We start from the raw sequence: 22,786 nt of genomic DNA, 5'->3' as shown, positions 1-22,786 counted from the left end.
GTTTTATGATACCTCCGTGCTGGAGGCGTGGTCTCGCCGCTTGGCGGACCCGTCGGCCGGCCTCCGTACCGTCGAGGCGGTCCGCCCGGTTCTCGCGGACTGGGTGGGCCGTGACCGCGGATGCCTCACCTTCCGGCTGACGCAGATGTTGACCGGCCATGGGTGTTTTGGCCGGTACCTCTTTAAGATAGCCGGAAGGGAACCGACGGCGCAGTGCCACCACTGCGCGGACCGCGACGAGGAAGACACAGCGGAACACACATTGGCGCGTTGCTCTGGATTTGACGAGCAACGCGCCGCCCTCGTCGCGGTCATTGGAGAGGACCTCTCGCTGCCGCGCGTCGTGGCTACGATGCTCGGCAGCGACGCGTCCTGGAAGGCGATGCTCGACTTCTGCGAGTCCACCATCTCGCAGAAGGAGGCGGCGGAGCGAGAGAGGGAGAGCTCTTCCCTTTCCGCACCGATCCGTCGCCGTCGAGCCGGGGGCCGGAGGCGGGAATACGCCCGCTCGTCCCGGCCCCTGTAGGTGGCGGCCTCCCCCCGGTGAAGGTCAAGGGGCGACCTGAGGGGGTGAGGCCGCGCGGCGCGCTACCAGCACTCTAGCGCGCTGCCGTGGAGTGAATAGAGCGACCGGTCGACGGTGTATCGCGTCCCGACCCGGCAGGCTGGTTCTGGTCCAGCGGGGTATTCCGGGACACCAGCGGCACCGTCTGGGCGGCCCGACGGGCTGCCGTACCGAGACGGCCGACGTTTCAGAGCCTTCGATTCGCCTCGAAGGCTCCGTCGGCTGGGCGTCCTTGGGGTGAGCCGCGCCGTCTGGTTGTAGTGTTGACCGCGGTAGCCCCCCTACCTCATCCGGGTTCTGACCTCGGAGGGGATCGGACGTCGGGTGTAAGAGTGCAGGGGAGTCGTTTAGTGGGTGGGTCCTAAAATCCTTGGGCCCGCGGTCTGCTCACAACACCATGCAGATCGTTGAGTCTCACATACCCCGCGCGCCCCTTTTGTGCGGGGACCTCGTAGGAGGTTCGGCCCTCTACCCGAAAAAAAAAAAAAAAAAAAGGTTTTATGATACCTCGGTAAAAGTGAAACTTTTTTTTCACATTATAGACATTTAACTCTGACAAACAACATTTACATTAAACACTGACTAAAACAAACAAAATAGCGTGGAGCACTGGCACAAATGAGTAATAGTCTATACACTGCACGGTCAGCTGCTGCGAACTATAGGCGCCGCCATATTGGCCCTGGCTGCTCTGACGAGCCCCTTCGAAAAAGTTTGAGACGATGTATTAAAAGTTTCACTTTAAAAAGTAACCAAACACTTTAGAACATAGAATTAAAGGCTCTCATTTGTTGGAGAATCGGCGGTCTTCACTTCAGAACAGGACCAGACGATACTGCGCGATAGTAAGAGGCCAGTCAGCGAAGTCTAGCCGCGAGAGTATACGCCTTACAATTAGCTACTGACATGTAAGCTGCTCCAATACTGCCATGAGATTAACGTTGTTTCTAATCAGCTACCAAATTTAAAAATTATCAGTATCGTTACGTATGAGCCTACAGTCTAACCGATGCCAGACTTCGGTCGAAATGGCCAAATCCCTAGGTCAAATGCCACCACCAACCCTGAGATAAGCGGGCCTTGCTAACCCCAACCCGTAAGGCCTACCAATATATTAATGTGCTATCACCACTTAATATTCAACACTTAAAATATCGCTGGTTTGATTTTACTTCATGATGTTGTTCCCTCATCATGTATTGGAATAGTTAGGTTAGTATAAATCAATTGCTATACCTCAACCCTAACAGTTCTCGCAGATGGAGAAAGGCCGCCAACTTTTAACGATTACGTAAATTTTAGTCAGTTTATTTTATTCATACAGCCGGCCCTCTGACGGTTTTCAATTTAAGTCAGGAGCTGACCGGCCAACGGAAAAGTTTTGGTAGCAAAATCATTCCATGCTACAAATATGTATGTAGCATCTGATGTTTCCCATAATATCAGCGGAATATTGTACCAAATTGAAGAGTTTTTTAGAATTTTGGTAAACTTTAGTAAATTTGGTATTTGGAAGTTTTAATATTAAATGTTATAGTATACCTACCTAGATATATTACTTGATATGTATTTCAATCGATATACAATTAGACACAGCGTAGGAGAAACGAAAAAAGGCCGATATTCATAGCAGACCGAATTAAAAACATGGCTTTTGGTACAACATTTTACTGTCAATTTTGATGAGGATTTTTAAGGCGAAGTAATAGCCGCCATTCCAATACAAGTTACTTAAGGTCTTAATCATCATCATTATCCTGCCCTTCTCCCAGTCACCTGGGGTCGGCGCAACATGTTTTCTCCTTCCATACTCTTCTATCATATACCATTTCTTCGCTCACTCCCCTCCTACCCATATCGTCTTTCACACAATCCATCCATTTCTTCTTAGGTCTACCTCTTCCTCTAAATCCTTCCACATTCATAGTTAACATTCTCTTAACAACTTCATTTTCATTCCGTCTCATCACATGTCCATACCATCCCAAACGTGCACTCCTCAGCTTCTCTGGAGGTAGCTCTGAAGGTCTTAATGTTGACATCAAAAAAAGAATGTGGCTTCAGTAGTCATATAACACCAGAACGTCCGAAAGCTCGTTGCTCGTCTACGCAAAAAAAACTTTAAACACGAATATTGACGTAAAACGAAATCTCAAGGAAACCATAACGGTGTTCATAAATCTTTATAGAATTTGTACTTAGAGAAGTAAAGTGAGTGTGTAGTACGTATGCGGGGGTTACGCAGGTGCTCCGGACTGTTCTGTCGTTCCCAAACACTATATCGGATGACGTACGGTAGGGTCGCGTTGAGATATTACACCTTTATCGATTAATGTGGATCTTTTTCCAATATTTCCAGTGTTTTTTCAGGAAAAATTCTGTGTACTTAAGCGTGTTAGGTTAGTCTCCTCAAAAGGGGTAATAAAACTTGGTAAGTACTATGGTTGAGGATGCTGTGAAATCTACACGAGTCGGTACCAACGTCCTGCGTATTCCAATCGTTCGAGTGGATTTCACATCAGAGGCTTAAGGCCTCAAGTCAGCGAGAATATTGATTGATGTATGTTCTCATATCCATGCACATCTGATAACAACACAAGATCTGTAAGCTCGTACACTGAGTCTCTAATTATTATGGTAGGCAGCGGTTTGGCTCTGTCCCTGGCATTGCTGACGTCCATGAGCGACAGTGACCACTTACCATCAAGTGGGCCGTATGCTCGTCTGCCTACAAAGGCAATAAAAAAAAAATTAAAAAAAAAGTATATGTACTTAACAGTTTTCGGAATCGACGATAATCCAGGCACTTACTGTCTAAAGCTTCCTGGCATTATTATGGGCGTAAATCGAAAACTTTCTAACTCTTATTAATAGCTCTGAAAATTCTGGATTTCTAATTTCATTCCAGATTTAACTTCAGAAGACGCTTCTTATGGAAAGTTTAGCACTTCAATACTTGAATGATGTTAAATTTGAGTCTTCTAAAAGCTGTGTCAAAGTACACGACAGATAGTTTTCTAGTGTGTAAGGATTTGAAAGATTGAAGACATTAAGCTAATTTTATGTTCCATATGGACAAGCCGGGGGGGGGGCGGCTTATATTTGTAAAATAGCAGTTTGTTACAACTCTGTTTTCTATATTATGTATAATCGTAATCGGTGCGACAAATGATCTTATAGCCTCAAAGTAGTGTTCTCCGAAATTACGAGGTGAAAGATATTCATATTACATACATTGAAACGTGTACAATTTAAAATCAGTAAAAAAAATTTCGGGAATCCATTTCCGATATTCTCGATTTTTTGTTGTTGTTAGATTGGCCCATCTGTTTTCCATTTCGGCGCGGAATTTGAGTTGTATCTGTTGTTTAGATTAAATACAGTACTATTTTTAGTTATATCATATCTAGTATGTATTGCGATTATTATTATTTCATTATGAAAAAAAAACATAGAACAAATAACTAAGTAAGTTGTCTTTTGTCGTTGCCGAGTGTTGTGGCATCGATGCTCGGCGACGACGAGTCGTGGAAGGCGATGCTCGACTTCTGCGAGTGCACCATCTCGCAGAAGGAAGCGGCGGGGCGCGTGAGAGACGCACAATCCCGCCGCCGTCGAGCGGGGGCCAGGGAGGCGGATCCCGCCCAAGCCCTGGCCCTCTAAGTGTTTCGGGTCCCCCTCACATGTCGGTCTGGGGACCGGCGAGGGGGGCCTAAGAAGACGACGTGCAAGCTGCTCTGCACGCGTTTTACGCAAGAGCATTCGGGTGATGGAAGGCCGGCTATCCTCGACTCATGCTGGTTCTAGTCCAGCGGGGTATTCCGTAGGATAGCTCACTCTAACCGGCGCCATCTAGGCGGGCTTCGGATAGCCTGCCGACCGAGAGGGCTGGTGGTCGTGGCGCCGGCGACCGCCGGTCCGGCGTCCCGAGGGGGAGGGTGATCGGAGAGATATGCTCCGCACTAAACGCTTCACTTTCCCCCCTCTGCCTCTTCATGAGTTCTGTCTCATGCGAGGTTTGGACGTTGGTTGTTGAGCGACAAAAGGTTTTAGTCAGTTCAACTCTGACATGCCCCGCCCTCCATCCCCAGTAGAGGGCGGAAGTCCGGCGATTTCCTCCTGACCAAAAAAAAAAAAAAAGGTTGTCTTAAATTTAGTATCTCTAAAGGAATTTCATGTTAGGAGTCACTGAAAAGTTACAGAAAGCTTACGATGTATCGACATTATTAAAAACACGTGGTTATTAATAGTTCAAAGCGTTTGAAAGTGGCCGTGGAAATGTAAGATTTATCTCGCTCTGCTAGGCCATCAATGCCTGCAACTGAAGCTAGTGACTGAAAATCCTCATTGAAGTTTGAAAGAAATAGCCACCGAACTTTCTGTGTATCACGAGTCGATCCGTACCATTTAATCGCTTGTGTATGTAGCGTGTTGCCGCTCAGCCAGTCAGAAGACCAGAATTTTGTTCAAAAACTCAATCGCATAAGAATTGCTGAGTACATGCTAGAACGAGTCAATTCAGACCCTACATTCATGAAACGCATTGTCACTGGTAACGGAACATGTTTGAAGTCGTCGTGGCCTAAAGGATAAGACGTCCGGTGCATTCGGGTCTACCGATGCACCGATGTTCGGATCCCGCAGGCGGGTACCAATTTTTCTAATGAAATACGTACTTAACAATTGTTCACGATTGACTTCCATGGTGAAGGAATAACATCGTGTAGTAAAAATCAAACCTGCAAAATTATAATTTGCGTAATTACTGGTGGTAGGACCTCTTGTAAGTCCGCACGGGAAGGTACCACCGCCCCGCCTATTTCCGCTGTGAAGCAGTAATGCGTTTCGGTTCGAAGGGTGGGGTAGCCGTTGTAACTATACTGAGACCTTAAAACTTATATCTCGAGGTGGGTGGCGCATTTACGTTCTAGATGTCTATGGGCTCCAGTAACCACTTAATATCAGGTGGGCTGTGAGCTTGCCCACCCATATAAGCAATAAAATAAATAAATAAAACAATAAGTTGGTTTTCAAGAACAAGGTCAACATCCTTACAACAAGTAGGTGGGGTCAGAAAACATGTTGAATAAGTCACAGATTACGTTGACTTGCAGTTTCACAGTCGTGCTGACGTACACTGTTCTTAGAAACGAGAGGTCTTTATTCGCCCAATGACTTATTTTATGATCTGACGACACTATGCTCTGATCCAAATCAGTGAGAACAGGAATTAATAGAGGGTGTTTCGATAGCTGCCATAGACGTCTTATCCGTTAGGGCGCGACGACTTTTATGTCATTAAAATACGTTATATGAAACTTACCGTTAATGACAAGATGTGCGGCCACTAGCAGGGCGAGGTGCAAGGCGCTCGCGCTCGGCATGGCACTCGCTAGCGGGCCCGGCCCCGCGCGCCCCCTCTGCCCTTCCGCATGCCCAGACGGACCTCAAACGCGAATCACGCGCCACACAACTTTTCACTGCACTTTAACACGATATTGTTTCACTCACACTCGACAGACACATCTACGCGATTTTCGAATATTTGACTGGTCCCTGGACATTTACAACCTGGAAATAAAATTTATGATAAATAAACTAGAAAGGAGGATTTATATATTAAGGACGCCACAACATTTCAAGTCGATGGGGATGTAGCAATAACTGGAAGTAAGAACTGCTTATTCCAGCAAGAATCGTTCAAGATCTTGCCCCATGGAATTATTTCCATTATGGCGTCAACAAAGAACAGTATCCACCAATGGTTTTCGGTGTCAATGTCATTTATTTCATATTCAAATTTAATATTATATTCCATTTTGCAGATTAATGATTGCTGTGGTGCAAAATATCCAGTTAATATACGACTATTATTACAATTCGACCGTGCGCGTGTGGATTGCCATAACAAGAACCTCAGAATTTCACTTAAAACAAAAACAAAATGAAACAACCCCATTGTGTTGAAAATAATGTTTTTCAACCGAACATAATTACAGAAGCAGAATAAATAACGGGCGGGACTAATTAGTAACGGTCCGAGGATCGGTGTTGCTAATGAATTTCGCAGTTACGGTGACTGACGCTTCTGCGTTACCAATGTTCTTTCAGCCGTGTTTAACGCGAAAAGGTAATACGCATGCCTGCGAGGCTTCTCAATTAAAATTTTACAAAACTTTTGACACCGAACAAGGTTGTTTTGTTTCCTGAAATTCTAATCTAAAGAACATTCCGAAGAATTGTAATGTAGTCTGTTTTAAATACTTTGTTTAATTCCGATAAACAGATGCTTCTGGTTCATTCTAAGAATGTCTTACAAATCGTATTCTTGTGCGACACTTGTCATGTTCACGAGCTTTCTGTTCAATTTAATTAAATCTAGAATACAAAATCCCGTCCGAAAACACGGATAAACTCGTGCAGATTCATGCAAAGAGCATAGTGCAGCCAAAATTCTAATGTTATTCACGTTAAGCGCCAAACTGCCAGCGCTTATTACATGCAAGACAACGGCTATGAGAATGTCGCAAGTTTGTTATTTTAACAACTTTCATTGTAGGTACTTTACACCGAAGCAATTAGAACTTTCATTAATTTAATGGACAAATGGTCCACCTATATGTTATATTTCATTCCAGTAGGGCACATTCCCGCTCACGACCTATCTGGTGGCAAGTTGTTACAACAGGTCATACACAACAGAAATTGAAAATGAGATGGAAGCTACAATTGTTTAAAGGACCTCTTACAAAGGCCATCATTGGTTTCTGAAGTTCAACGACTTAACATAATATGTAATTGAAATCCCAATTAAACACACTCCTGAACCATTACTATACTCCAGTGCTTTTCCCAAGGTAAGTTGCTGTCACTTTGGACACTTAGCATCATCTGTTGCATCAGATGAATGGGCAGGTATCACTAAGTACTTAATAATTTTTCGAAATTTTCATGTCAATTATGTGACGTGTGCCTATATCACGATTAGCAAACTACTGCCTCCCCTCGTTCGCAGGAATTAAAGTATCATGGTTAAGGTAAACACCGAACAGAACCGATTCTAAGGCTTGGTAAATCAAAACATGGTAAAGACGAACACTTGAAAGGTATTATGGAGGAACGGATCTGTTTCATGAAGCTCATGGCTGTGCTCGAGTGGTGGTGGTGAGGTTGATTGGGCGGACGAAAATTCAAGCTTAAAATAAATTGACCGATACAAAATTCTGCCGTTAAAACCAAATTATAAATAACTAGCGACCCGCCCTCGGTTCGCTTCGGAAACATTAAAACACACATGAAACCAAAAAATAAAAATGAAAAAAAAATAAAAAAAAGTAGCCTATGTTCATCAGGGACAATGTCGGCTTCTAATGGAAAAAGATTTTTTCAAATCGGTCCAGTAGTTTCGGAGCCTATTCGAAACAAACAAACAAACAAATCTTTCCTCTTTATAATATTAAGTATAGATTATATTTTATCAATTTGTATAGAAAAGTTTTTTTCGGGCAACCGAGGAAATAAAAGCAGTTTTATTTAATACCACACACCTCGTTTCCGGTCACACGAGCTCCAAGCCAAGTTACTCTTCGACTTATTTTTTGTTACAAATGATATTTTTATTAAACAATTTCGTTAAATGTCCTAACATATTTTCCGGCAGCTGACGGACTTAGCACCAGCAGAATAGTAAATAAAGAAAAATGCATACGAAGAATTAGTTTTTTGGGACGAAGTTTCTGTGCCCAAGTACCTATTTACGCTTACGAAACAAATCTTTTTAGTTTTTCTGAAATCAGACGTTGTTATATTCTCAACCTCAAATGTATTTCCAAGCGTTTGTATTAGCAGCTGTTAGGAATGTGTTCAAATAATTAAGAGCATAGCTGATAGCTTTTAGATCCGCAGTTTTATAGCATCGTTCGGTGCTCGGCTGCCGGGGAATAACCTCAACAAGCTTTTCGTTATCACTGCGACCGTTATCTTTTTCAAATTACATTTGAAGGTTCTTTTACAGTATTTAAAAAATATAGGTCAATTTTAATTTTAATAAAAGATATACAATATTCTTACACCTGAAACGGCTTATATAGACTTTTTTGTTGTAAAAGATTAGACATGTCTCTATTGACCGTTCCGTTGCGTCATACTTTTTGTACTTTTCTCAATGAATAAGTCAATCAAGGTCCACCTGATGTTTAGTTTTCACAGGGAAAGGAGTGAAACTATCGATAAAAGACGAAGCTGCCATGTCTTCGTATCAAAATATGATCGCATTTTACGGCTTAGATCTGCAGACGAGTCAGGAGCTAAGTTATTAGTTATTGAAGTAAACAGATACGAAGACATGGAGGCCGCCACCCGTCTAGACATCGAGCTCGGCAGTCTGCATGCATTTGGCATAGAACAACGACCATCGTCTGCTGAATAATCCTAACTCTGCAAGTGGAAACTTGGAGATCCATGATTGCTTCACGACAGACACACTCACCTTCAAAGTTTTTATTATTTTACTAATCCTGAAAAATGTGGACACAAAGGTTTTCATCAACGCTGGCCGCTTGCTACTAGATATATTTTATAAAGTGTGTGGATTTTTTGTTTCTACTTAACCTCTATTTTATGTATTAAAAGTGGATGTGATACGGAGGCAAAAAAAATATCCTTGTTAGGACAAGTAGTTAGTTTCTCTAAATAATGCATAATTGCCATAATTGCGCGTCAAAGCTAAAATCCTAGTTAAGGTTATTTAGTATACAGGCTTCACTGGTGGTAGGACCTCTTGTGAGTCCGCGCGGGTAGGTACCACCACCCTGCCTATTTCTGCCGGGAAGCAGTAATGCGTTTCGGTTTGAAGGGTGGGGCAGCCGTTGTAACTATACTGAGATCTTAGAACTTATATCTCAGGGTGGGTGGCGCATTTACGTTGTAGATGTCTATGGGCTCCAGTAACCACTTAACACCTGGTGGGTTGTGAGCTCGTCCATCCATCTAAGCAAACTTGTCTCATGTGTGTTTCTGAATGTCCCAGACCGGACTAGTTACATCTTAATTAACCTTTTCTGATAAATAGCCTTACAGATTTTTGCCGTGTGCGACGCCGCGCCTCTATGCAAACGCCGTATCAACAGCATTGTGTTATAAAATCAAAACGCGTAGAATTTATACAATGAAGTGCTTTGTGGTAACGAAGTGTGCGGCGAGTATCCATCATATAACATAAGATATTTGACAGGTGCCTGAATGTTGCTTACGATAAATAAGATAAGCTTGCATATATACAAGTTTCGAACAACAACAATTAGACCGTCGGTCTACCGAGAAATATCACCCGATTCATGGAAGATCTTCCCTCCGTTGTTAAAACCTTCCACAAGTGTAAATGAGTTGGGAGAAGATAGCATTCGCAACCTCCACACATTTCTAAAAAAAAGTCGTTAACACCAAAAAAGCGTCGTCAACTCTCACAGCAGTTAAACTTCACGAAATTTAAAAAGAAAAATATTCACAATTTGAGTTTTTCTTTATCAGCAGGCTGCACTCGTGACACCCCCCAACAACCCCGTAAACTTTCACTCTCAAAGGAAACGTGGAAACCACTTAAGTACAAAAATTGCCGAAGTATTTTCCCCCAAGCTGATAGGAAAGTTACCAAAAACGCATAAAAGGAAATGATCAATTCGTACTTCGGTGCTAACATTATACCTTAATGTTCGAGAGAGGGCGATTTCAAGATGCGTTTTCAAACTTCGTTTTTTATAAAATAATACTAGCTGACCCGGCAGACTTCGTAGTGTCTCAATCGATAAATAAAAGACTTTTGTATAAAATAAACTTAAAACAAAAGAAAGGAATTGTGATTTTTATTTAATTCCGAGCATTTAAATATGTAACATTTTAAACCTTCTCTGGACTTTCACAAATAATTCAAGACCAAAATTAGCCAAATCGGACCAGCCGTCCTCGAGCTTTAGCGAGACTAACGAACAGCAATTCATTTTTATATATATTACGTACGCGCGGAAGTCATGAAAATAAGTAATCGAGATTAAAACTTGTTATATAATCGTGTCTGTGATCTACGTAACGCCATGACCCAATTTACTTCGACACGTAACGATTGAAAATCACAATTACTCTCACGTTTCCAAAAAACAAGCTAAAATTAAAGGCGGTTCTCCGACAGCACAAAATCTCGAAAGCTCACGTGTCGTATTTCACCTCAAAAAGTCGCGTCACAAAGCCCCAAATCCTTGATTACATAGTCAAAGAGACATCAACAATAGAACTAGGCTTCACTGACAGACTCGCTTTCATCTTTTTTCATAAAACAAGTTTGAGTTCTGAACTTTAGAGAGTGAAATCAGTGAAATCAGCTTAGAACACAGGAATACCGTTCAGTAGTAGGAAAATTTATAAGCCAGTATATATATATCCTACTAAGTTATAAATGTGAAAATTTGTAAGAATGTATGGATGTTTGTTACTCTTTCACGCAGAAACTGAATGGATTTTGATGAAACTTTACAATAATATAGATTTAGATTAGATAGATATAGATTAATATAGATTATTAGATTGGATTATTATTATAGAAAATAAATACTTTTATCGCATCTGCTAATGAAAGTATACAAATTTTTATTTTACACTACATCATTTGGACAAATATTTGAATAAGTATGACTATAAAGAACCGAGTGAATGAAAGATGAAGACAAAAAATTTAATAAGATCACTAATAAATTACAGTTCCCGAAGCTAAGCGTTCCAACTAACGGGCTAGCGTTTCGTTCCTTTTTTAATATATCTATTACCTGATTAATAATTGCTAATTGGGTTCTTTCACGGCGCTTTACCAGACCTGTCTGTCTCATACTGTCAAGCTTTCAATTAAACTCTGAACTGGCTTGAACTAATCCTTCTTCCAACAATGTTAATCAATTCTTTTAAGATTAAAAACTACTCCAGCTTCATTGTTATTTGAAACACGATAAAACGCAAAATTAATAAACAAGAGAATATAATAGATAAGATAGAATCTGTAGAACATTAATATAAGAATGTGAACTGCATACATAGTTATTTTCCGACAAACACAGGGAATCAAGAAGTGGTTATCACCGCTTATGGATACCAACACATTCAGCCCGCTATCAGGCGTAAAGTACCCCTTGAAGTAAATCTCTTGCAAATTTTCGAAGGAATATACGAGGGAATACTGAGCTTGATAGTACGGGTTATAAATAGGCTCTACAAGCCTACCGTCTATTTCGTAAGAGGTTCCTGGTAGTCCAGATGTCTTCCGTAGTGACGAGTTGTGCGATGATAAAAAGAAGAAGGTAAGCAGACGTTAGCATCGTAAAACAATCCTCAGAGCAGTCGCCGTGGAATGATATGCGAGTGAGTCATTAGCTAGATATGTTAATTCTTTTTCACAGAGGTGACTTTAGTTACTGGTGCTAGGACCTCTTGGCAGTCCGCGCGGGTGGGTACCACCGCCCTGCCTATTTCTGCCGTGAAGCAGTAATGCGTTTCGGTTTGAAGGGTGGGGCAGCCGATGTAACTATACTGAGATCTCAGAACTTATATCTCAAGGTGGGTGGCGCATTTACGTTGTAGATGTCTATGGGCTCCAGTAACCACTTAACACCAGGTGGGCTGTGAGCCCGTCCACCCATGTAAGCAACAAAATAAAAAAAAACGTAAATTTATATGGATTTTTTTTATATAGGTATATATATATATTTTATTAAATGTGTTGTTTTTTATTAAATGTAAATATCATAAATTGAATTTGAATTAACAAGCGCTTGTAGCCGATAGACCTTTTCGTAGAAATGAATTAAGAGATACTTGGAAATCGCTCAATTAATTTCAGTAAACATTAAAATCTTTTTCAAATGAAATATTAATTGGTTTAATATTTTCATGTTAAATCTTTGTTTTCCATTTAAATTTTGGCCGACCTCCTACACGACCTCATCACTCTCTTAGAATAAAATTGACCTTGTCGTGATTTTTGAAATGATTTGAGAGTTTGCCTCTAAACTATAAAACATATCTACATACACAATATATTGGACTAATCTCTGAATCGTATTAACAACAATTTCCACATGAGTTTTCATTAATAGAAGTTCCGAACCGGTCCGAACATTGGGACTGGCGTTGGTCCATCCAGCCGCTTGGTGGAATATCTTCCCTTTGTCGATTCCTGTAAACTCATCGCGCTGTGATTCAGGCATTTGTCAAATACCTTCTATTGTATGATACCTACCGCTAATAGAGTATCAGATCATATAATAACTTGAGGTCACTAATACTAATGAACGGTACTATACTGAGAACTCGACCGCTCTTGTTTACGTAAACACAAATATTCAAAGTTAAACACGAAAATGTATTAACTTGTTATTTACGGGCGGTTTCAATTAGCCAGCGGCGCACATAGAGCTCCGTTAGTATCAACAATGTCAAGGGCATACACGAATCCTGTGGACCCTGTGGCTAGTAAGCACCGGTGGTAGCATGTGAATTCGCACAAGCCGGTACCACCGTCCTTCCTATGTCTGCCACAAAACCACAGTGCGTGGTGCCCGCTGAGTTTCTCGCAGGATTTTCTCAGCGGGTCGCGATTCCGATCCGGTAGTAGATTCATTCGCGAAGCAATTGCTCTTGAGTTGTTAGGTCTCCTTCGGAGGCACTCGGGCAGTTATTAGCAAATCCCACCCCTCCTTTTTTTTTTGCTGAGCATTTGCTCGCCCACCTGTCCTGGTGAAACTGGAAAGGCCTTCGGGCCACCAGTAATCTTTCAATCATAAAAAAAAAGTGCGTGGTTTGCTAATGGTAATGCCACTGTTCTGAGACTATTAGGACTTCGAACCCGACATGGACGGTCTTTATATTTTCTTATCAATAGACTCGAGCAACTGCTGTGAGATGTAAGATCGCAGTTCTTATTAAAATAGAAGAGCCGTGAAAACCAGAAGAGATGATCGCTCTAGTCTACAGCAAACAGACGGAATCGTAACACTGTGGCACCACAAGTGTGAACCTAGCGCCAATAAGCCTAATTTAAAATACCTTATTCACATATTCATAGAACGTTAAGTAAATCACAAGTTTTCGTTTTCATATGTTTGAAGAGTGAACCTTTATTCTCTCCGTCCGAATCCTGTTATATAAATAACAAAAGGATCGCCCGAGGGTAAGGCCGCCGCCTGTCCTGTACCTAGTTTTATACAAAGGGACTAATGTAGTTAGCCAGATTCTTTAGGATATGTGAGTAAACTGTTCACCTAACGATATTTACCTTTCTTTGTTTAACGATATCCAATACTGAGTCTCCTAGAGGGATACAGTGATTAGACGACAAACGTTTTTCTTTTTAATTTATATAGTTGATGTTGAATGATGATCGCTACATAGGGACGCTAGCAATGTCAGAGCACTACATAAATTATTTTAATTGATGGAACGAAGTTCCTTATGGGACGATGCGGAGGGGTACCCTAACCGGGAAAAAACGTCCGTAACGTAAGATTTTTATTAGTAATGCTCACAGTGTACGACTTAACTTTGTAATAACGTACAAATTAGTAATGCTCACAGTGTACGACTTCACTTTGTAATAACGTACAAATTAGTAATGCACACAGTGTACGACTTCACTTTGTAATAACGTACAAATTAGTAATGCTCACAGTGTACGACTTCACTTTGTAATAACGTACAAATTAGTAATGCTCACAGTGTACGACTTCACTTTGTAATAACGTACAAATTAGTAATGCACACAGTGTACGACTTAACTTTGTAATAACGTACAAATTAGTAATGCTCACAGTGTACGACTTCACTTTGTAATAACGTACAAATTAGTAATGCTCACAGTGTACGACTTAACTTTGTAATAACGTACAAATTAGTAATGCTCACAGTGTACGACTTCACTTTGTAATAACGTACAAATTAGTAATGCACACAGTGTACGACTTAACTTTGTAATAACGTACAAATTAGTAATGCACACAGTGTACGACTTAACTTTGTAATAACGTACAAATTAGTAATGCTCACAGTGTACGACTTCACTTTGTAATAACGTACAAATTAGTAATGCACACAGTGTACGACTTAACTTTGTAATAACGTACAAATTAGTAATGCACACAGTGTACGACTTCACTTTGTAATAACGTACAAATTAGTAATGCTCACAGTGTACGACTTCACTTTGTAATAACGTACAAATTAGTAATGCACACAGTGTACGACTTAACTTTGTAATAACGTACAAATTAGTAATGCTCACAGTGTACGACTTAACTTTGTAATAACGTACAAATTAGTAATGCTCACAGTGTACGACTTAACTTTGTAATAACGTACAAATTAGTAATGCTCACAGTGTACGACTTCACTTTGTAATAACGTACAAATTAGTAATGCACACAGTGTACGACTTAACTTTGTAATAACGTACAAATTAGTAATGCTCACAGTGTACGACTTCACTTTGTAATAACGTACAAATTAGTAATGCTCACAGTGTACGACTTAACTTTGTAATAACGTACAAATTAGTAATGCTCACAGTGTACGACTTCACTTTGTAATAACGTACAAATTAGTAATGCACACAGTGTACGACTTAACTTTGTAATAACGTACAAATTAGTAATGCACACAGTGTACGACTTAACTTTGTAATAACGTACAAATTAGTAATGCTCACAGTGTACGACTTCACTTTGTAATAACGTACAAATTAGTAATGCACACAGTGTACGACTTAACTTTGTAATAACGTACAAATTAGTAATGCTCACAGTGTACGACTTCACTTTGTAATAACGTACAAATTAGTAATGCACACAGTGTACGACTTAACTTTGTAATAACGTACAAATTAGTAATGCACACAGTGTACGACTTAACTTTGTAATAACGTACAAATTAGTAATGCTCACAGTGTACGACTTCACTTTGTAATAACGTACAAATTAGTAATGCTCACAGTGTACGACTTCACTTTGTAATAACGTACAAATTAGTAATGCACACAGTGTACGACTTAACTTTGTAATAACGTACAAATTAGTAATGCTCACAGTGTACGACTTAACTTTGTAATAACGTACAAATTAGTAATGCTCACAGTGTACGACTTCACTTTGTAATAACGTACAAATTAGTACTGCTCACAGTGTACGACTTAACTTTGTAATAACGTACAAAAAATAACATTTTTTATCATTCATTGACCACGATCTCAGAGCGTTCGTTTGCGCAATACACTAACTCTTATGCAAACAACCATGAATGAAGTGTACCACAATAAGTTCGCACGTTACCGAATGACCGTAGGGTTTTTACGAAACCTCCAGTTTTATTATCTTTATACCTCGAATAGAACTTAAAATTAATATTTTTATAATAAGGGACTTCGTTCGTATCCGTTGTCCCACGACACCACACATCTTTTTGTACTGTTAATGAGAATAAAGATCTTGCGTAAAGATGATATTTCGTAGATGGCGGTATGAGCTCATGGCCCTTTTGTTATTAAGTGTTTCCCGCCCCATATACACCACAACGTAAATGCTTCCATCCACCTCACAATTTGAGTTGAAATCACGATTATATTGTACTCATATAACGAATGGGCTTCACAACCCGCGCCTCTACAAAGTGATCCGCATCCGCCTACGAAGCAGCAAGTGGAGTGGTGGTGCAGCCTTACAACTCCCGCTGCTAGTAAAAAGGCAAATTAATATATTATCCGGGTTTCATTTTAATACACCATGTAATCTATACATATAAATAAAATTGGGGTATCTGTTTGTAATATTGAAATTACTACTTTTTACTACATGCATATATATACGGTACATGCACCAAAATAACATTTTTACAAATTTTGTCTGTCTGTCTTTCTGTTTGTTCCGGCTAATCTCTGGAACGACTGAACTGATTCTGATGATACTTTCACTGATACGTAGGTGATGATATAAGGAATAACCTAGGCTACTTTTTTAGACTAGCTTCGCCCCGCGGCGTCACCTCCGGTACGGTAATGTTTCCGAAGCGAAGCGAAGCCGGGTCGCTAGTCCGAAATAACATTGTCGTGTTCGCGGCCCACCTAATGTTAAGTGGTTACCAAAGCCCATAGATACCTACAGCATAAATGGCGCCACTTACCTTGAAATATGAGTTCGAAGGTCTCAGTTTTTACAGTACAACGGCTGCCCGACCTTTCAAACTGAAACGTATTACTGCCTCACTGCAGAAACAGGCAGGGCGGTGGTACCTACCCGCGCGGACTCACAAGAGGTTCAACCACCAGTAATTACGCAATTTATAGTTTTACGGATTTGATTTTTACTACACGACGTTATTCCTTCACCGTGGAAGTCAATCGTAAACATTTCAAGTACGTATTTGATTTAAAAAACATGGTACCCGCCTGCGGGAGTCGAACACCGTTGCAAAACAAAGTGGAAAGGAACAACTTATTGCATCATCGTGATGGTCCTTTATGAACTCGTCTTAAGTATGTACGTATATTCTTAGATATGTATAACCTTAGAACATTGGTCAGATACCTATAGAATTTGAACACCGGCAAAGTTCATCGCTTGATACGAATATAACGAGCGTCTTATCTTTCAGGATAAAATGATAGCGTAGTTTGAATTAAAATTAACACAGTATGAAGATAGTGATTGAGTTATCGCTGCTTGAGACAAACCTAGCGAGATATTGTACATACATATCATATCATCACATATCATACACACACACCTAATCACGACACTATTATTTTAGAAAAATCCAAACTTATTCAGTATTTGAGAAATGCAGACATGCGTGAGATGTTTCATATTATTACGAACCAAAATAACTGACTCCTCATCGTAAACGCCGCAGACTACTCTCTAAGTCCGGCACACGCAAAGTCCAGTCACCGAACGATCCACTAACTGAACTATTAGACGACTTTGTAACTGTAGCACTAAGAGCAGACACAAGGACCCTGGTAACCGTACTCTAACCCATGAAATCTTACCCATACATCAGCTCACTGAGTTTCTCGCCGAATCTTCCCAGCGGGTCGCGATTCCGATCCGATAGTAGATATATTTGCGATCTACTTCGCAGACGCTCGGGCACCTGTTAAGAAACCCCAACCCCACTGACTGAGCCAGAGTTTGCCCTGGATAAGCTGGGAAGATAAGAGCACATTTAAGCCCTCACTCCGAAAAAAAAAACGACATCTACACCACTTTATTAAGAAAACTTTTAATGTTCGAAAATTTAATTGAATTGTGAACTAAATTATAATTACAAACGCAATATAAAAGAAAGCAAACGCTAGCCATTTTTTTAAAGTTCAATCCTCAAGCAAACCAAACATAAAATTGGTTCGGTCTCTTCATTATTTTTGCCGAAACTTTTCGTTAAAAACGTAAATTGGAATTTAAACTGTTGAATATTTAATAAAAAAGTTATGTACGGTCAGATGGTTTATGAATATGTGAATACAAATTATCTATGAAAAACATTCGACAGATATTTAGGGTTCCGTGACCAAGTAGTAAAAATATGGAATACTCCTAATTTCAAACGACACAAATACGATCGAACATGCACACGACAAAAGAATGTGAATAAATAATGCGTAAAAACTATAATACGTAATAAGTCTGTATTTGGCATAGTGTAAACACTGGCATTAACTTAAGACTGCGTTATGGCGAATCCAATCAAGAACATACGTAAATGATTAAAATATATAAATAAGCCCTATTTAGGTGTACACCTTCGTATAAAGTATTAAAATACTTTCTCAATCGTTCACATTAAGATTCGATTTAAGAAATCAGTCAAAGTAGATTTGTGTAACAAGATACATCACAGAGTAAACGAACACCTACTGGGTTCCAACTCGTCGGAATGAAGGGACAGCTTTGGACTCTTCATTTTATACCTATTGTAGTTTTATAAGAATACTTATTGTATTTTCCGTTATTTTCCTTTTTGACCGGGCCTAAAAACAAATTTTACATTCAATACGTTATCTTACAAGACGGCCAATTGAAAATAAACATTTTTTCATGAGGAGTAGGAGGAGCTAAGCAAGCATAAGCATAGCAGAAAGACTCCACTGTGAACCTACACAAAGCGGTTTCGTTTAGCTTCACGCCGGCATGACGCCAACATGTACATCAAATGCTTATATTTTTCAGAATCTCCATACTTCTGAGATACTATTTCAATTTTGAACACCCCGTTTCACGCTCTGTACTGCACTAGTGAAGTATGAAACATTTTTGGTTCGTTTACGGACTCAAAAACAATACATGGAAATTAATACCCAATCTTTGTCTTAAACGGGCTAGCAAATAGTGTACGCTATAACCGCATACTGGAACTTGTTGGATGAACATTTTCTTCTAAAATATTCTAGATCTGATTTGTATTTCTCATGATTCCTACTTCTTTGAACTTCCTTTGATCGCCTTCCATTTACAATATACCGTCTAATTATGAATATATTTGTCCTACATTCAACGCTCAGTTTCTCATCAAAAGAAAACGACATAAGAATTTGTTTAAACCACGCAAAACAAGATAATATTGTGTATAGCGGCGTTCATAAATCAACACGACTCGTTCCGAAGTGCGCATACAGAAATATGTCGACATTGAGTTAGAGACAGACGCTAGAGGAGCCATTTTGGATAATTTAAGACTAAGTAATGTGCAGGGAGATGGAGACTCCTTCGTGTTTCCAATCTTAATATTCTGCTACCTGGTGTGAATTTCACTTATGGAAGCCTTCCAGAAAATTGTAAATCGTAGCGGTTTATGCACAATTTTGATACCAACTACCATATCTAATAGCAAACATTAGCATTACTGACGTCCATGGGCAGCGGTAACCATTCACCATCAGGTGGCCTGTATGCCCGTCTGAGAGAGAGAGAGAGAGAGAGAGAGAGTATACTTTACTGTACACCAAAAAACAAATAAACAGTGCGATACATTAAACTCAAAAAAGAACAATTTTTTCCCTTTTTCTGCATACAAGGGAAAAAACACACACACACACACACACACACATTAATATCATTTTATCAGAAATGAACACAAAATTTCAGTTCCCTCGAACAAATGTTAGAGTTCACGGAGCGCACACAGCTTATCAGTTGCTCTCATGATAGGTCATATTAGGCCAAAAAGTTAGCTATTAATTTTCATCTAGTTTTCACAAATCCATGTTTCGGCAAGTGCGAACGTTTAACTAGTATTGACAGCCGCTCCAGCGTAATTTTACTAGTTACGACACTTAAAATAGAGCTCGCAGGGACTCGTTACAACTGGCCAACTACTCACCTTACCTTATTATTAGAAGCACAAAAGCTACTGAGGATATACCTGATACTGAGATATTGCAATAGCCCATGGACATTTAAGGTAAATAAGAAATGAAGTCGAAAATTGAACTGTATCAGCAGTAACGGCAGTAACAAGCAAAATTTCAAGCTTATTATCTTGCGACTACAGAAGATAAATATTTGATCTCAAACTAACCGGATGATCTCAACTACGCCAATTAGATATTAATCTAGCTTAGCCGTCTAATAAACCGACGCTAATCCTAATAGCCACTTAACCTCTCTACTAAAACACTGTTACAGAATACCATACCGTGAGCCCGCACGGGTAGGTACCGCAACCCTGATAATTCTAGCACTAAGTAGTTATGAGGTCCGGTTTGAAGGGTGGGGCAACCGTCACGTAATGAAATTGTTAGTTCGATCTCAGGCTGGGTGACTAAATACATATACGGGAGCTTACGGGAAATTGCAATAAAACTAATTATCTCTCAAATTACATAAAGCTTTCACAATTTTGCTCGGCATCGAATCCACGGCCCCCGATTGTGTCGACGAGCGCACCCAATTTAATACCAATTAAATTTCAAAAACAAGCTGCTCTCTATAAATACGACACTTAACGGCACATCACACATCGTTAGAGCCGACACGTGACGTATGTATGTGTGCGTAATTACCTTATAAATAGCATTCTCGAGATTAACGTATGTTTAGATTTTCTTCCGAGCTTACAAACGAAGTCAAGGAGGTACGAACGTCTTGATATGTAATATTACAAATTTAAATCTATACTTAATATTACAAAGCTGAAGAGTTTGTTTGTTTACTTGAACGCGGTAATCTCAGGAACTACTGATCCGATTTGAAAAATTCTTTCTTTTTTTTTTTTTTTTTTTTTTTCCCTACCTAAGTTGATAGCCCTAGCGGCTATGTCAGCGTAACCCTAACTTTAGTAGGTGAGCTCACGGGGCTCAAACCTGACGATGTTGCTAACACGAACCCTAGCAAGAGTCGTGCTTCGCAGAATCTACCACCGGATCGGAAACGCGACCCACTGAGAAGATCCGGCGAGAAACTCAGTGGGCTGTGTCTGGGAGTTAATTTACTCGTCGAGCCCTTCGTCGCAAGCGACGGGTTCGACGAGAACGGTGACCGGTGCTTGAAGTACCTAGAAGCACCGTTAGTGGATCGGGAGGATCCGAGATGACGTGTTTTGGGCGACGTCGACTGCTTTCCATTCTGTCCGCAGGATCGGGAATGTAGTTACCGGCGGCCACGATGAGAGGGTTCTCGTGTCGTGCCGCTTTATCGAAGTGGCGCATGGACGCCGACTGTAGATACTTACTGATGGACTCTAAGTCCAGGTCGTCATGGAGGTCGACGTTCCTGACGAACCACGGGGCTCCGACGGCTATCCTGCAAAAACGGGATTGAATGATTTGAAAGGATTTTAAGTGTATGCGGGCCGCGTGAGCGAACACTACACTTGCATAGGTCATGACGGGGCGTATGCAAGTTTTGTAGAGTGTCACCTTATTTCTAAGGGACATTTTACTTCGCCTACATATCATCGGGTAGAGACGTCCTAGAATGAAGGCGGCACGGTCGCGTACCGTCTTAATGTGGGGGCGGAATGTCATCCTACTGTCGAGGGTGACGCCTAAGTACTTGACCTTCGGGGCCCACGGTATGGGCTGGTCGAACATCGTGATTGGGCGAACGGCGGGGGCGGGGGTGTTGACGCGCCTAGTCGGGAGAGGGATGCTCAGCGTGGTGTTCGGAGGGCGACCCCTTTTGAAGAGCACCGCTGTGCTTTTCGTGGGGTTGATGTCGATGCGCCACTTCCGGAACCACTGTCCCATGGTGGTAGCTGCGGTCTGAAGTCGTCGATGAAGCAACGCCTTCTTCCTACACGAGTAGTAGATGGCGGTGTCATCGGCGAAGAGCGCCAGATGGGTCTCCGGAGACCGGGGTATATCGTTGATATACAAACTGAATAGTAACGGGGAGAGGGCGGAGCCTTGCGGGACTCCGGCTGTGACGTGACGGGGCCGGGAACGCGTTCCCTCGACTCGATATCGGAACGAACGGTTCGACAAGTAGTCTCGTATGATGAGCACGAGTCTGTCTGGCACTCCCATGTTATACAGTTTGAATATCAAACCGTTGTGCCAGACTTTGTCGAACGCCTTCGCTATATCGAAGAAGAGGGCTCCTGTCGGAATGGGTTTCCGCCTGTTCAGCCCTAGTAAGATGTGCTCCGTGAGGCGGTGCACTTGATGGACGCACGAGTGTCTGGCGCGGAATCCAAACTGCTCGTCTATAAGAATTTTATTCGCGGATACGAAATCCCAGAGGCGTTTACGAAGGAGCCGTTCGTATAATTTGCCTATCGCCGGGAGGAGACTGATGGGGCGGTAACTCGCGGTTTCGTTATTCGGTTTGCCCGGCTTGTGTATGCCGATAACGTCCGCTTCTTTCCACGCCGCGGGAAAGATGCAGTTCGTCATAGCAGCATTTAATATGGTGGCCAACATCGTTATCAGTTGGGCTGGTAACAGTTTAAGCGCGCGGTTGCGGATGCCGTCAGAGCCGGGAGCTTTCCGTGGTTGTAGGCTATCGATCGCCTCCTTGACCTCGGAAGTGGTAATGGGGGGTAACGCGTCCGAGGGCGGCAGGGAAGCTCTGCGCTCGACCTCCCTGTCGACGAACTCGGTGTGTTCGGGGTCCGCGTGTTGAGTGCTGGTGGTGCACTGCTCTTGCAGTGCATCGGCCAGCAACTCTGCCTTGTCATCGTCATCGTAAGCCGGTGATT

General features: G+C 41.3%; 1 protein-coding gene across 10 annotated transcripts in view; it reads right to left on the bottom strand.

Annotated features, from left to right (window-relative positions):
- LOC114241131 (zwei Ig domain protein zig-8) overlaps nt 1-22,786 on the bottom strand; it is a 333,612-nt gene that overhangs the window by 279,727 nt on the left and 31,099 nt on the right. For all 10 annotated transcript variants that reach the window (XM_089727555.1, XM_089727556.1, XM_089727554.1 and 7 more), the window contains one exon: nt 5,889-6,136. In XM_089727555.1, the coding sequence (XP_089583681.1) occupies nt 5,889-5,949 (61 nt within the window). In that variant the 5' untranslated portion in view covers nt 5,950-6,136. The remainder of the gene's footprint in view (nt 1-5,888; nt 6,137-22,786) is intronic.

Source organism: Bombyx mandarina, chromosome 05 (assembly GCF_030267445.1).
Source record: "Bombyx mandarina strain Sakado chromosome 05, ASM3026744v2".
NCBI lineage: Eukaryota > Metazoa > Arthropoda > Insecta > Lepidoptera > Bombycidae > Bombyx > Bombyx mandarina.
This window is presented reverse-complemented; position numbering and strand designations above follow the sequence as displayed.